Source organism: Lissotriton helveticus, chromosome 1_1 (assembly GCF_964261635.1).
Source record: "Lissotriton helveticus chromosome 1_1, aLisHel1.1, whole genome shotgun sequence".
Taxonomy (NCBI): Eukaryota; Metazoa; Chordata; class Amphibia; order Caudata; family Salamandridae; genus Lissotriton; species Lissotriton helveticus.
In genome coordinates, this window is record NC_136057.1 from 1,137,922,019 (window position 1) to 1,137,934,737 (window position 12,719).

At 45.8% G+C, this 12,719-nt stretch overlaps 1 protein-coding gene across 1 annotated transcript in view; it reads left to right on the plus strand.

Moving 5' to 3' along the window:
- Positions 1-12,719, plus strand: part of LRRIQ1 (leucine rich repeats and IQ motif containing 1) — a 1,358,071-nt gene that overhangs the window by 161,779 nt on the left and 1,183,573 nt on the right. Inside the window, exon 4 of the mRNA XM_078678880.1 lies at positions 2,704-2,833. Within this exon, the coding sequence (XP_078535006.1) occupies positions 2,704-2,833 (130 nt within the window). The remainder of the gene's footprint in view (positions 1-2,703; positions 2,834-12,719) is intronic.

Consider the following 12,719-nt stretch of genomic DNA (forward strand, 5'->3'; position numbering starts at 1 on the left):
CGCACCACGCATAGTCATTGAAATAAGTGCTCCCGCGTAGTCGTAGGTAGTAGCACGCCACATCCCGTAGAGGGGTGCGAAGACCCCAATGATGAAGCATGACACCAAGGGTAATTTTGGTGTGTGAGGGGTATTTTAAAATCACGATTGTGCTCCCCACCACTGTATGGAACACTTGACAACTATTGGTGGATTCTTTTTGTTTATACATATACACTAGGGAGAACAAATCCACTCGATCAGACTCTCTCTCCCCCTCTTTGTTATTCCTATGGCATGTAAATGAAGACAACCAACAGACAAAGGTCTCCTGAAGGCACATGTTCAAGTTCACAAAAATGTAGACATAGAGCACTCACTTCAGTTCAAATGATTTGGGCAGAGTGACCTGATCTGAAATGCCTGTCCTATCCTTCTACGAGAAATGATATGGTTCATCCTTGGGGAAAAATGATATTACACTTAAATTCAACAAGGCCATATCGGGTTTACCCTTTTTCAGGTCACCTAGGGAAGAAGATTTTCCATGTAAATTCATTTAATCATGCAAAACACAGTTTGCCTCATGTTTTATGAGCCCTTTAGGCAAGTGGAGGCCCAGCTGAAATAGGACATTTATTGCAATTGTAATTGCATTTATATAGTGCTTACTACCCCTGACGAGGTGTCTGATTGCTTTTTCGGCGGGGAGAACCCTACTCCTGAAGCCAAAAAGGATTAGTGGGGAGATTAATATAGGGGAATATGAAATTAATTTGAGTGGTGGACATGCAAGTTTGCTATTTGTATTGAAAATGGATAGTGGAGGGATATAAGAGGGAAGGGTTTGCATTGCGCTTTCTACTCCTGATGAAGTGTGGAAGCCCTTTTTGGCGGGTAGCAATCTACTCCGGAACCCAACAAGGATTAGTGGTGATTCAAAATAGAGTAATGGAAAATTAATTTGAGCGGCGGACGTTAGTCTGTTATTTAGATTGAAAAAGGATAGTGGAGGGATAGAAGAGGGAAGGGTTTGGTTTTATATTTATATAGCGCTTTCTACCCCTGATGCTGTGTCACAGCACTTTTCAGCTGGTAGCACGCTACTCCAGAACCCAAACAGGATATAGGTCTCATCCCTAAAGAAGGCAAAGATTAATTATAGTGCGTACTCTATATACCTGTACTCCTCATTAATGTGCACATTAAAACTCGGACTAAGGTCCTCGGTTTCGAGCTGCCAAAGGTTACACACTTTTAAATCATAAATGGGTTTTGTCCAGGACAATTGTCCAGAAAGCATCTGAGAATGCTTGCCCATTTGGTTTGGAGATCTAGGGATCTGGAGGATCATGTTCTTGCCTCCTCCTTCAACGCTGAAAAAGCATTAGATCGAGTGGAGTGTTGATACCTTTTCTGGGTGAATGGTGGGTTTGATCTGAGTTGCGACTTTGTCACTAGGGGCAGATGACTATATCAATCATCAACGGCGTATGTAAAATGTGATGTATTTTTGTCTTGTACTAATATGATAACTCAAGGTTTGAGGAAGGACTGCCCCATGTCCCTCCCTCTCCTCTTTCTTCTTGCCCTGGAAACCTTGGCGACTGCCATTTGGTACTCAAACTGGATAGGTTTGCTCCCCGACTGGTCTCTCTAGAGTATTTTCTTAATGCAGAATACATCCTAATGTCAATTACTGATCCCCCCCCTTTGTCTTGTCTGCACTTATGTCCCTTCTGGACTCCTTGTGATGTATTTTTGTCTTGTACTAATATGATAACTCAAGGTTTGAGGAAGGACTGCCCCATGTCCCTCCCTCTCCTCTTTCTTCTTGCCCTGGAAACCTTGGCGACTGCCATTTGGTACTCAAACTGGATAGGTTTGCTCCCCAGAGCAAATTGGGGGAAGGATAAAGCAGTGGCAATTACCTGAGCCATCACTAGAGCCAGTAGTGCTGCTTTCCTGATAAAATGGGTAAAAAAGGGCCGATGTTACTTAAGTATCCTGTTAAAATTGGGCCTTAACAATATCCTCCCACTACTGCCTGAGATAGGCTGGCTTCAAGAGATGGCCTCAGCCCAGTTCTTTCCATGGGGTGGGGCCCAAACTGTTAAGATAGTGGTGGCACCGAGGATCAACTATGTATTTGGGATGTTACCTATTACAATAAAGGAATTACTGATTACTCGCATTGACATTAAGTCCTTTGTATTTCGGTGGGGGGATTGTTGGGTCTCGAGGCAGAAGCTAAAACCTAGTAAATGAAGTGTTCATACAGAATCCGGGTGTCTGTGAATGCTCCATATGGGCACCTACTACCTTGCTAATCATCTTACACAAATAATTTGTGGTCATTTTTCTGAGGTAAAGTCTCTCTGGAACTGACATGCAGTCCCAGTTGTGGTGCATTCTTTCAATCAAATAGTCAGTTTTAATTTTTATCATTTTGACACAACCTCCAGTTTACCAGTCAACATTCGCCTGACTGCGATTCTCTACTTTGGAAGTATGTTGTACTGATGCACTTCTGAGTACATAAATGCTTGTCATCGTTTTTTTCTGCCTTTTTTCATCCCATATGCCCACTATCATAAATCACTGCCAGCATCTACCTCGTTTTCCTCTTAAGTACCACTTGTGTTATTCATTAACAGCCATCTTCAGCCCAAAAAAGACATAAAATAAATGCATTACTCTTGTGCTTTCTGACCTTTATTTTAGATTTTGGCTGAAGTTGAGGAAGAGGATAACAGAGATTCGCAGCTGTCGTTTTCTTCTGATCCATGTGTTATCAACATTCCCCAAGATAATGACTTTGTTATTTCTGAATTTCATGAGTCGAACACACTGGGTAACTATTGTCATTATTTGTACAAAAATAGCTAGGCATTACATCTCTGCACACTGTTTTTCTGTTTGTGACTGAGTTGCATATCCTATCTTTAATAGCCCTTCCTTTCAGAAGTTGCATATTTAACATAGCACCTTTAAGTCACAACTGCAGATTTCAGTAATCTAGATCCTCGTATCCCAATGCATTATCAACATTAAAGTTTTGTATTTTGGTATTGTCTTCTTTAGTCGTGATCACTGTCCTCAAGCAGGATTCCACAACTTTTTAATAAATATATAAACAAATACTGATAAACAATCCAGCACATTTAACTACTTATAAAAAGGAGGTTGTATTTGCTGTATTTAATTTGTTTTTTTTTACTAAATTGCACAATTACTCTTGAAAACAGTACAGCACAAAAACTAAAAACCAGCTCCATTCTCAATGTTATAGAATTTTGATGGCAAAATCTATGATGTCTCTGTTCAGAAGCTCTGCTCTGACACGTTGACTATGGTAGCATGCCTCAGCAGTGACTTAGAAATCATTATAAATTGTCCACGTCGAAACACTAAATTTTTTTTTATTTTTTTTTTAACATAAATTTTATTGAAAACAGTGCAGAGTCAAAATCAGTGTACAATTAGCATGTTCAAGCAAAGTCATAGTACATTTACAATGAAAGAGATGCACAATTCAGCCCAATAGTCTATTCCGGCTTATGGCCAGCTCCGCCGTGGGGGATTCACAGAGTTCGCCCCGGTAACTGTTCCAATGGCCCCATTTCTTGTCCCACTTCGCGGGGCAGCCACGGAGCTTGTAAACAGTTTTTTCAGCCAACATGCATCTGTCCAGTTCAGCCATCCAACCCACCACCAGAGGTCTATCGGCAGCACACCACTTCATTGCAATTGAACGTTTAGCGATTAGAAACACTCAATTTTAATGGTGAGGAGCACACTTTACTATCGACGACAACACATCACTGCAGTTTATTGTCAACCTGCTTACCATCAATTGCTAGAGACCCCAGATCAATATCAACACATTAAACGTTGATGTCAAAGAGATCTAGATCACCATTGAAGCATACTTCATCAATGTCCAAGAGGTCATGGGTTTCTTTGTCAGTATCTCCACTGATTTTGCAGAGACTGCTTTTACTCCCTTGGATAGTCCAAGAATGGTTGCTTATCCAGGATCACTGTCCTTCTATGCCTCTGCATCTCTCGCCACACAAAAATACCTCCAAAGCAAACTCCAGGACTCCATTGAGAAAGTGGAAGCCTTTTTTTACAGCCACAGTCAGAAAAAGACATAGGGGCCTATTCAGAAACATAAATTGACAAGTAAGTAAATCTACACATGTAAGTTTATTCATGCTTTTTTTTTATTCATGCTTTTGAGTGACCTTACAACTTTGGGGTATTCATCATTTACGAGTGTAAAGTTACTTAAAAGTGTAGATTTGCATGTCTCCAACCCCTGAAACGGGGTGGAGCCACATTTACGAGTGTAAAGGAAAATTACTCCAGTATTGGAACTTTCATAGATTCCCATACTTATCATTCCCCGTCGTCGAAATGGGAGTCCCCGGTGTATATATAAAAAATAGCAATACACATCATTACAAAGCAGAAACTAGGCCTAGGCCAATTCTAGTTTTGTAACATACTCACCTCTTTGTGTAAAAGAGAACAAATAAAATCAACAGCCAATCAGATCAGCTTTACCCTCTAGAACCCTCCTGAGAGAACCTCAGACCATCAGATTTTCTACCGCTCATTGTGCTAGGGAGTTACCACTGATCCCTGCTCAGTTTTTTCATAGTTGCCTTTACTCCTTCAACTGCTTTCTTCAAGAGCTTCTTCAGCTTCATGTCAACATGACAGAGAAAGAGAAAAAAGGTCTGTTTAGAGCTTGTGCCACCTGCTCTAAAAAAAGGCTTTACGTGGCTGACCCTCACAAGGACTGCGTCTGTTGCCTCTATCCCAATCACAAGCCAAAGATTGCAAGGTTTGCCGTACTTTTTCCACCATAACCTTGAGAGACCATGAGGGACGTCTCCTGACCTGGCTCCAAAAGCTGAAGTCCAGGAGGGATCCTATTTCCAGTGACGATAGTGATGGGGCCTCATCAGCTTCATCTTCCAGGAGATCTCTGAAAAGAGCGAGATCTGACCCCTCTTCTTCTGAAGACCGTCCTGAGAAAGCCTCTAAAAAGACCTCTCATAGGTCTGACAGGCAAAGTCCAAGCAAATCTCCTCACCGAGGTGTAAAGGAGAGGGGAGGACTATCTACAGGAGAGTCTACAGTGAGGAAGTTGAGTTCTGCTCCTCCTGACTGCAAAAAGGACTTCAAAAAGCCCTTCTCTGTACCTTCTGAGGGAAAACAAGCTAAGAAAATTCCACCGTCTGCGACACTGTCGACGACACCATCGACGAAGAAACTATCATCGTCGACGCACAGCGAAAAGGTACAGTCTCCTCAGTCTTCTCTTACCCCGACGACGGGATCGTCGACGAGAGTTTCCTTGCCTTCATCGTCCACGGTGCAGCATTCATCATTGACGGCAATGCCGTCGGTTGCGGGGTCAACAGTGACGGCGAAGAAGTCGTTGACTGCGTTGTCGACGACGAGAATGACGATGGCCTTGGCGACGACGGCGACTACAGCGACGACGGCAACGGCGTCAACAGTTATGAGGACGGTATCGGAAACGGTACCGACGATGGCAACAACTACACCGTCGACAACAGGAAAAATTTCTGAGGTAATCATCTGGAAACATCGCATTACTCCTGAGCTCACTTACCTCAGCAAAGTGACACCTCTGCTGCCTACTCACCTCCTAGAGGAGGAGGATTCGGAGGATGAAGGTCCGTATGGGTACGCACGTAGCCCTTTTGAGCTACACTTTATGTGCCAAGACCTAGCTTCGGAGGATGGATATGGGGAAGAGCAGGAATATGACCCTCCCGCGAACTATCATGGAGGTTATCAGGAGGAGATGGTTTCTATGCCATCTTCCTTGATTTCGGACTTACAGTTCATGCTCTCAGACTATAAAAAAGAGATTTTCAACTCCATCTGCGGCTCAAGAACATGTTTCAGTTCCCGCTGTTCCACGTGCAGGGCCTTCCAACCCTCGGCTGCCACCACCACCACTGCAATTGCTTGTGGATGCAACACCGACTACTCCACTTATCCAGAGAGGGAATGGGATGATTATATTATTCCTACTCCTGCTTCACCTTCATCGGTGCCAGTGGATTCGCCACCTGGGGACCTAGGTGGTTTCCATAATTTGTTTTTTCGATCTGCCTATGCCATCGGTGCAGTCTGAGTGCTTCTTGTACGATATCAAGAAATCCTTTAAGAAGTCTGTGAGAACAATTCCAATTGTTGGACATGTTTGGGAAGAGGGGCTCAAAGTTATGAAGACCCCAGCTACAGTGGTCCCAGTGGTTCCTCGTTTAGAGACAATATATAAAGCCCCAGAGGATAGCCTCGCTTGCCTGGTGTGTCAGCCGAAACCGGACTCTATTATATCTCAGGCAGCGCAGAGGAAGTCAAAAAATCCAACGGCTCCTCTAACACCTCCAGATAAAGAGGGCAGACGCTTGGACAATGCTGGCAAAAGGTTTTCATCAATATCAAGCCTACTCGTAAAAGCAGCTAAAGCTTTAGCCATCTTGGGGCACTACGACTGCCAAATGTGGTGTGACCTCTCTCCCTGTCTAGACCAGCTACCTGATGACAGCAGGGCTGAAGCGAAAAAGGTTCTCCAGGAAGGAGAGAGGTCCTCCTCGGAGGTGATTGATTACGCAATGGACATTGCAACAACTGCGTTCCGTTTCCTGGCTGGAGCAGCAGTCCTTCGTCGCCAGGGATGGCTTTGAGCGACCTCGTTTAGACCTGAGGTTCAGAACAAGATTTTAGACCTTCCTTTTGATGGAGAGGCACTCTTTGGTAAGCACATAGATAATGTGCTCCAGGACATTAAGAAAGTTACCGACACAGTTAGATCATTAGGGACGCTTCAATACCGTAAGTTACTTTTCGTGGGGCATGCGGCAGATGTCTTCCCTCATACAGAGGAGGTTACCAGCAATATCGGTACTCCTTGTATATGCGTGCCTCGCAATCTTACCACCTGCAGTATAACCAGCGGCAGGGTCAATTCTCATGATATTCAAGATTGAGAAACCGAGGAAGAGCAGGACGCCAGGGCAAGGAAGCCTCTAGGCCTTAATAGTGACCTGCTGGCTCTGTCTACTGTTCCTCCCCCTCATTTACCATTACTTCCAGGATTGGCAAAGAATAACATCAGATTATTGGGTTCTCAGTATAATACAATTTGGCCATATGGAGTTTGTTCATCCTCCAACCAAGCCCCCTCGCGCCAACGTAACAAAACATCTTCGTCTCCTGCACTTAGAAGTTCAACAGATGCTGCAGAAAGAGGCAATAGAGCCGGTCCCTATCTCACAAAGAGGGAGAGGGTTTCTACTCCCGGTTCTTTCTATTTCCAAAGACTGTGGAAATGTGACACCCTTTTCTAGATCTGAGGGAGCTCAACACCTATCTCATCAAACAGTTCCTTCTGGGATCCATTTCGTCCTGCATTCCTCTTATTCCTCACCGCAGGTTACAAATGCGTCCTCTTCAGGAACAACTGAACCTACAGTGGCACCGAGTAGAAGGGTCATCGGGGACATTATCACAATCACTGTGCCAATGAAAGAAACCGCTTCATGGTGGACTCGCAAGGAGAACATTTCCCAAGGTCTCTCCTTCATGGTCACCCCAACTCCTCAAATTATTACAACAGATGCGTCTCTGGAGGGCTGGGGAGCGGTCTTGCAAGACCTCCAGATAAGTGGTCGATGGCTCCACCACCATCGTCTGTTGCACACCAATCTGCTGGAACTCAGAGCACTTCTCCTAGCCCTTCAGGCTTTCCTCCCGATGATAAAAGATGTGTCGGTTCTAATAAGAACAGGCACTACTATGGCCATGCATTATATCAACAAGCAGGTCTTTTCTGCTGTTGGCGGAAGCTCAAGCTGTCTGGGAATGGGCGACCCTGCATGGAGTCTCACTAAAGGCGGAGCATCTCCTAGGGAATCTCAACGAGACAGTAGATACACTAATCAGACTAAAGTAAGTCAGCCACGAATGGGAACTGGACCAGAGGACTCTGGAGGAGATTTTTCGACTATGGGGCAGACCGGCCATAGATCTCTTTGCTACACCGGAGAACAAGAAATGCCGGTCCTATGCAAGCTGGCATCAACATCTGGGATCCTCTGGGAATGCATTTTTGATGGCATGGTCAGGCACCTTTGTTTCACTTTCCCCCCCCCGTTCCTGAGACTGCTCAGAAAGCTAAAGACGGAACCCTGCAAAACGATCCTAATAGCACCATCTTGCCCTCGCCAGTACTGGTTCGCAGAGCTTCTTCTCCTATCCTTGGAGCATCCGATTCATTTGAACCCGATTCCATCACTGCTGACAATTTCCCAGGGCCAAGTATTGCATCCGGATCCCGGATCCCTGCAATTATCAGCGTGGTTCCTGAGCACAGAGTTTCTTGACTTAAAGCTCTCTGCAGAAGGTAGAGACATACTTTCTCAGGCTCTGCCTCAAAGTACAAACAAAACCTACCGGATGAAGAGGTTTTGTCACTGGTGCAGAGAATCGGGAGTTCACCCTTTCTCGTCCTCGGCGCATGAAATCCTTCCTTACATTCTTTCCTTGGCAAAGGCGGGCATGGCTTATTCATCTATTAAAGTTCATCTTGCAGCCATATCTCGCTTCAGAAGGACATCCTCAGGCCCATCGCTCTGGTCAGCAAGGATAATTAAACAGTTAATGAAATGACTTTTTCGAGTCTTCCCTCCAGTGGAGCCTCCTCCACCACTGTGGCACCATAATCTGGTCTTTACCCAGCTCATGAAGCATCCTTTCGAACCTATACATAAAGCAAACTTGAAATTTCCCTCTTGGAAGGTGGCCCTTCTTCTAGCCTTGACATCAGCTAGAAGGGTCAGCGAATTGCAGGCACTCGCCATTCAGGAGCCTTTTCTTCAATTTAAGAATGAAACTGTAGTACTCCGTGCCAACCCAAAGTTTATCCCGAAGGTACCTTCGGACTTTCACCTAAATGAACCTGTGATACTTAAAACTTTTTTTCCCTCCACCTACAATTCCGGCTGAGAGGTCACTTCACTCACTGGACATTCAGCGTTGCCTGAAGTTCTATCTTCAGAGGACTAAGGATTAAAGAAAGTCACCTCAGCTCTTCGTAGCTTACAGCGCCCTTCAAAAGGATTTCCCCGTTCCAAACAGGGGATTGCACGTTGGATTTCCAGTTTTATCCAATATTGTCTTCAAGCAGCTGGGAAGCCCCTGGAAGGGAAGGTCCGTTCTCACTCCACTAGGGCGATCTCTTCTTCTACAGCCCTCTTTGCCGGGGAACCTATCCCGGACAAATGCAGAGCAGCAACCTGGAAGATTACCCATACCTTCACAAGACATTACTGCTTTGATTCTACGACACACAGCATCACTGCAGTGGGCCAAGCAGTGGTGAGCTTTCCCTCTCATTCCTCCTTCCTTTTCCTTCATAATTCTTCACACATTCTTTGATACAATTGATTGCTTCTAGTTATTTCTGTAAACTTATATGGGTTTTTAATTTGCATTTGAATTCTGCTGATATTTTTATTTCACTACCTTAAAAAAAAAGAATGATGTCTAAACTGTGAAGAAATGCTATTTATTTTTCTTTCTTTAATCCTATTAATGCTTTTTTGATCTCTGTTTCATGTAATACAAACAAAGAAATGTGCTCATGACTGCTAGCTACTCTGATTCAAGCATGGGAATCTATGAAAGTTTCAATACTGGAGTAAGAAAACAAGTTTCTTAGCTGTAACTTTAGTTCTCCAGTATTGAAAACTTTCAAAGATTCACATGCGACCCACTCTCCTCCTCTGGGAAAGCTCGACCTTCTGCATCTTTATATTTATCCTATGGCACTACGGCTACGAAAATGTGATGGTCTGAGGTTCTCTCAGGAGGGTTCTAGAGGGTGAGGCTGATCTGATTGGCTGTTGATTTTATTTGGTCTCTTTTACAAAAAGAGGTGGATATGATATAAAACTAGAATGGGCCTAGGCCTAGTTTCTGATTTGTCATGATTTGTATTCCTATTTTTTTAAATTTCAAAAACCTTTATTCAGGCATCGTACATCGGACACAGCTAGCAGCCTACAACCCAGGGGCCGGCAGCGAAACAGTCAGTTAGGTCACGCTATCTGCGTGGATAAAACACAGCCAATTAGCCGACAACCCGGAGGTCTGGCGGCGAGCAGTAAAATGAAATGCATCATCTCCAGCTTCCATGATGTTTCGGTGCCCGCCTCCCAGTTCTGCCTCTCAAGAGTGAAGGCAGTCTCTCGGTCTTAGTACACTGTTGTGGCAACACTGCTAGGAGGTAGTTCAGTATAATCCCTTCCCGCTGAACAAGGTATGAACTATCCCCAACAACCCCCCCCGCAATATACAATCTGCCCGCCAGTTTTCCCTATTTGCCCCAAAAATTAGACCATTACACAGTCCCGCTAGTACCTTCAATGAGTCCACCCACACTTCAGTTCCCCCCCTCCGCCCCATCCTACCACTATATCCAGACCACCCAGGAAACTCTCAACTACAGTGTACCCCCAGATGTGGTTGTCTGGCGATAATCTCACAACCCCCGGACCTTCCGTCGTGTCTAGCGTCAAGGCATCCTGGTTCCTCCCCTTCCCCAGGTGGTATTCCTAATGCAGGTAATTGCCTAGTCGACAGAGCTAACCAACTCTTCTAGTAGTTCCCGACTATCTGTCCCGCCCTGTTCCGTTACTACACTGTCCCTGGTGTTCAGATAAGTCTGGTACAGACCCCAAAAATTCCTTGGCCTACTCACAGGTGGAAGGAGCTCACTATAAGTTTGTGATTGAGTGCAGCAGTAAAGCATGTCCCTGGCCCATCTACGTTTAGTTGGTAAAGGGCCTCTCATCCAGCACATGGCGACAACTTGTCTGGCCATCAGCAGGCCCATATACGTAAGTCGTCGTAATGCCACCGGGAGCGTCTTGGAGTATCCCAGCAATGCCAGCGCCGGGTTAGCTGGCAGTTCCGTATCCAGTATCAGGCTCAATTCCGAAAAGACTTCATCCCAAAATGTATTAATACCGGGGCAACTCCATGCCATATGTATGAAGTCCGCCACTGGGGCATGACAACGCTCACACTCAGCAGATTGTCTAAGCCCATATCTATGTAGACGTTCTGGAGTGTAGTAGACTCGCTGTAGATATTTGAAGTGAATCAGCCTGTGTCTACCATTAAGAGACAGTTTCCTCGTGTTTTGACAACAGTATTTCCACATTGCATCATCAATCTGCATTTGAAGATCGCGCTGCCACGCCAGTCTGGCTTTTGAGATTTGCTGTTCCCTGTGTTGTGCCCCTATTTTAAATAAATGAGTGATCAATTTGCGCTGCGAAGATGTTTTAATCACATACGTAAGTTCTGGGATTTCCGGGGGCTCCGCCAGGTCTGGACCCCAAAGTTCCAGCAGCGCAGTGCGCACTCTGTGGAACTGGAAGCGCAGCAATAGCGTGGTCTCAACACCTGTGGAGGCGATCTGTTCCCAAGATTTAGCCACTCCGTCTTTGAATAGGTCACCCAGCGTTATGACACCTAACTGATTCAGAGCGCGTGTGACCCCCTTCTCCGTCAGCGGTGCGAGCCACCCTGCCCATTCTATCGGCGCAAGTGGGGAGTACAGCAGTTCGCGTCCCTGCTCCTTCAACAGCGCGTGCCATGCGTGGTTTGTGGTCGTAATCGAGTCCAGTAAGCCGACGCGGCGGTCAGCATGTTGGAACACCGTAGCTGGAGGGGGGCATGGGTCTGTGAACAAACGTTCTAAGAGCACGTGTGGAATATTGGGATCCCCGTGTATCCACGTGTGCAAATGGGCCACCTGGGCAACTCGGTAGTATCGCTCCATGTCCGGTGCACCCAGCCCTCCCAGCTCATATGGGAGCATAAGAACTTTCCACTGAACTCTGGGCTGTTTACCACCCCAAGCCAGCCGAATAAGAGTCTGCGTCAGGGTTTTGAAGAAGGCCTTAGATAGGACCACCGGGATCTTATTGAACAGGAACAGGAATCTAGGCAACACGACCATCTTCATAAGTGCGATTCGCCCCAGTAGGGATAGGGGAAGCCTGCACCACGTATCCACATCCTCAACTAGCTTAGTAAAAGCAACACCATAATTCTCCCGCACCAAAATGTCGGGATCTGGATGGAGCTGGATCCCTAAGTACCTAACCGGCTCCGTTGTCCACTGCAATGGGTATTCCATGTCGAATTGTAGCGTCACAGGTGTTAACGGGAACGCCACCGATTTGTTCCAGTTCACTTTCAACCCTGAAAGTGTTCTGAACCGTACCACCTCCCGCAACACTGCAGAGAGGTTAGTCTCCGGATCCCGGATATACAACAGAGTGTCGTAGGTAGAAATACCAATCTTGTATGTAGGGAAGCTGATACCTTCGTTCCGGTGGTACTCACGGAGCGCGCATGCCAATGGCTCTGCCACTAATGCATTCAGCAAGGGCGAAAGGGGGCAGCCCTGCCTGGTACCTCTGCCTATGTCAAAGGCGTCAGTGACTTGGTCTCCCATCCGCAATCTGGCTTTAGGCTTGTAATACAGCGCACCTATCATCTGTAAGAAGGGTTCGCCCAGCCCTAACTTTCGGAGCACCCTCAGCATGAAGGGCCATTCCACAGATTCGAAGGCCTTCTCCATGTCAAGGAAAACCGCCAGCACTTTATTT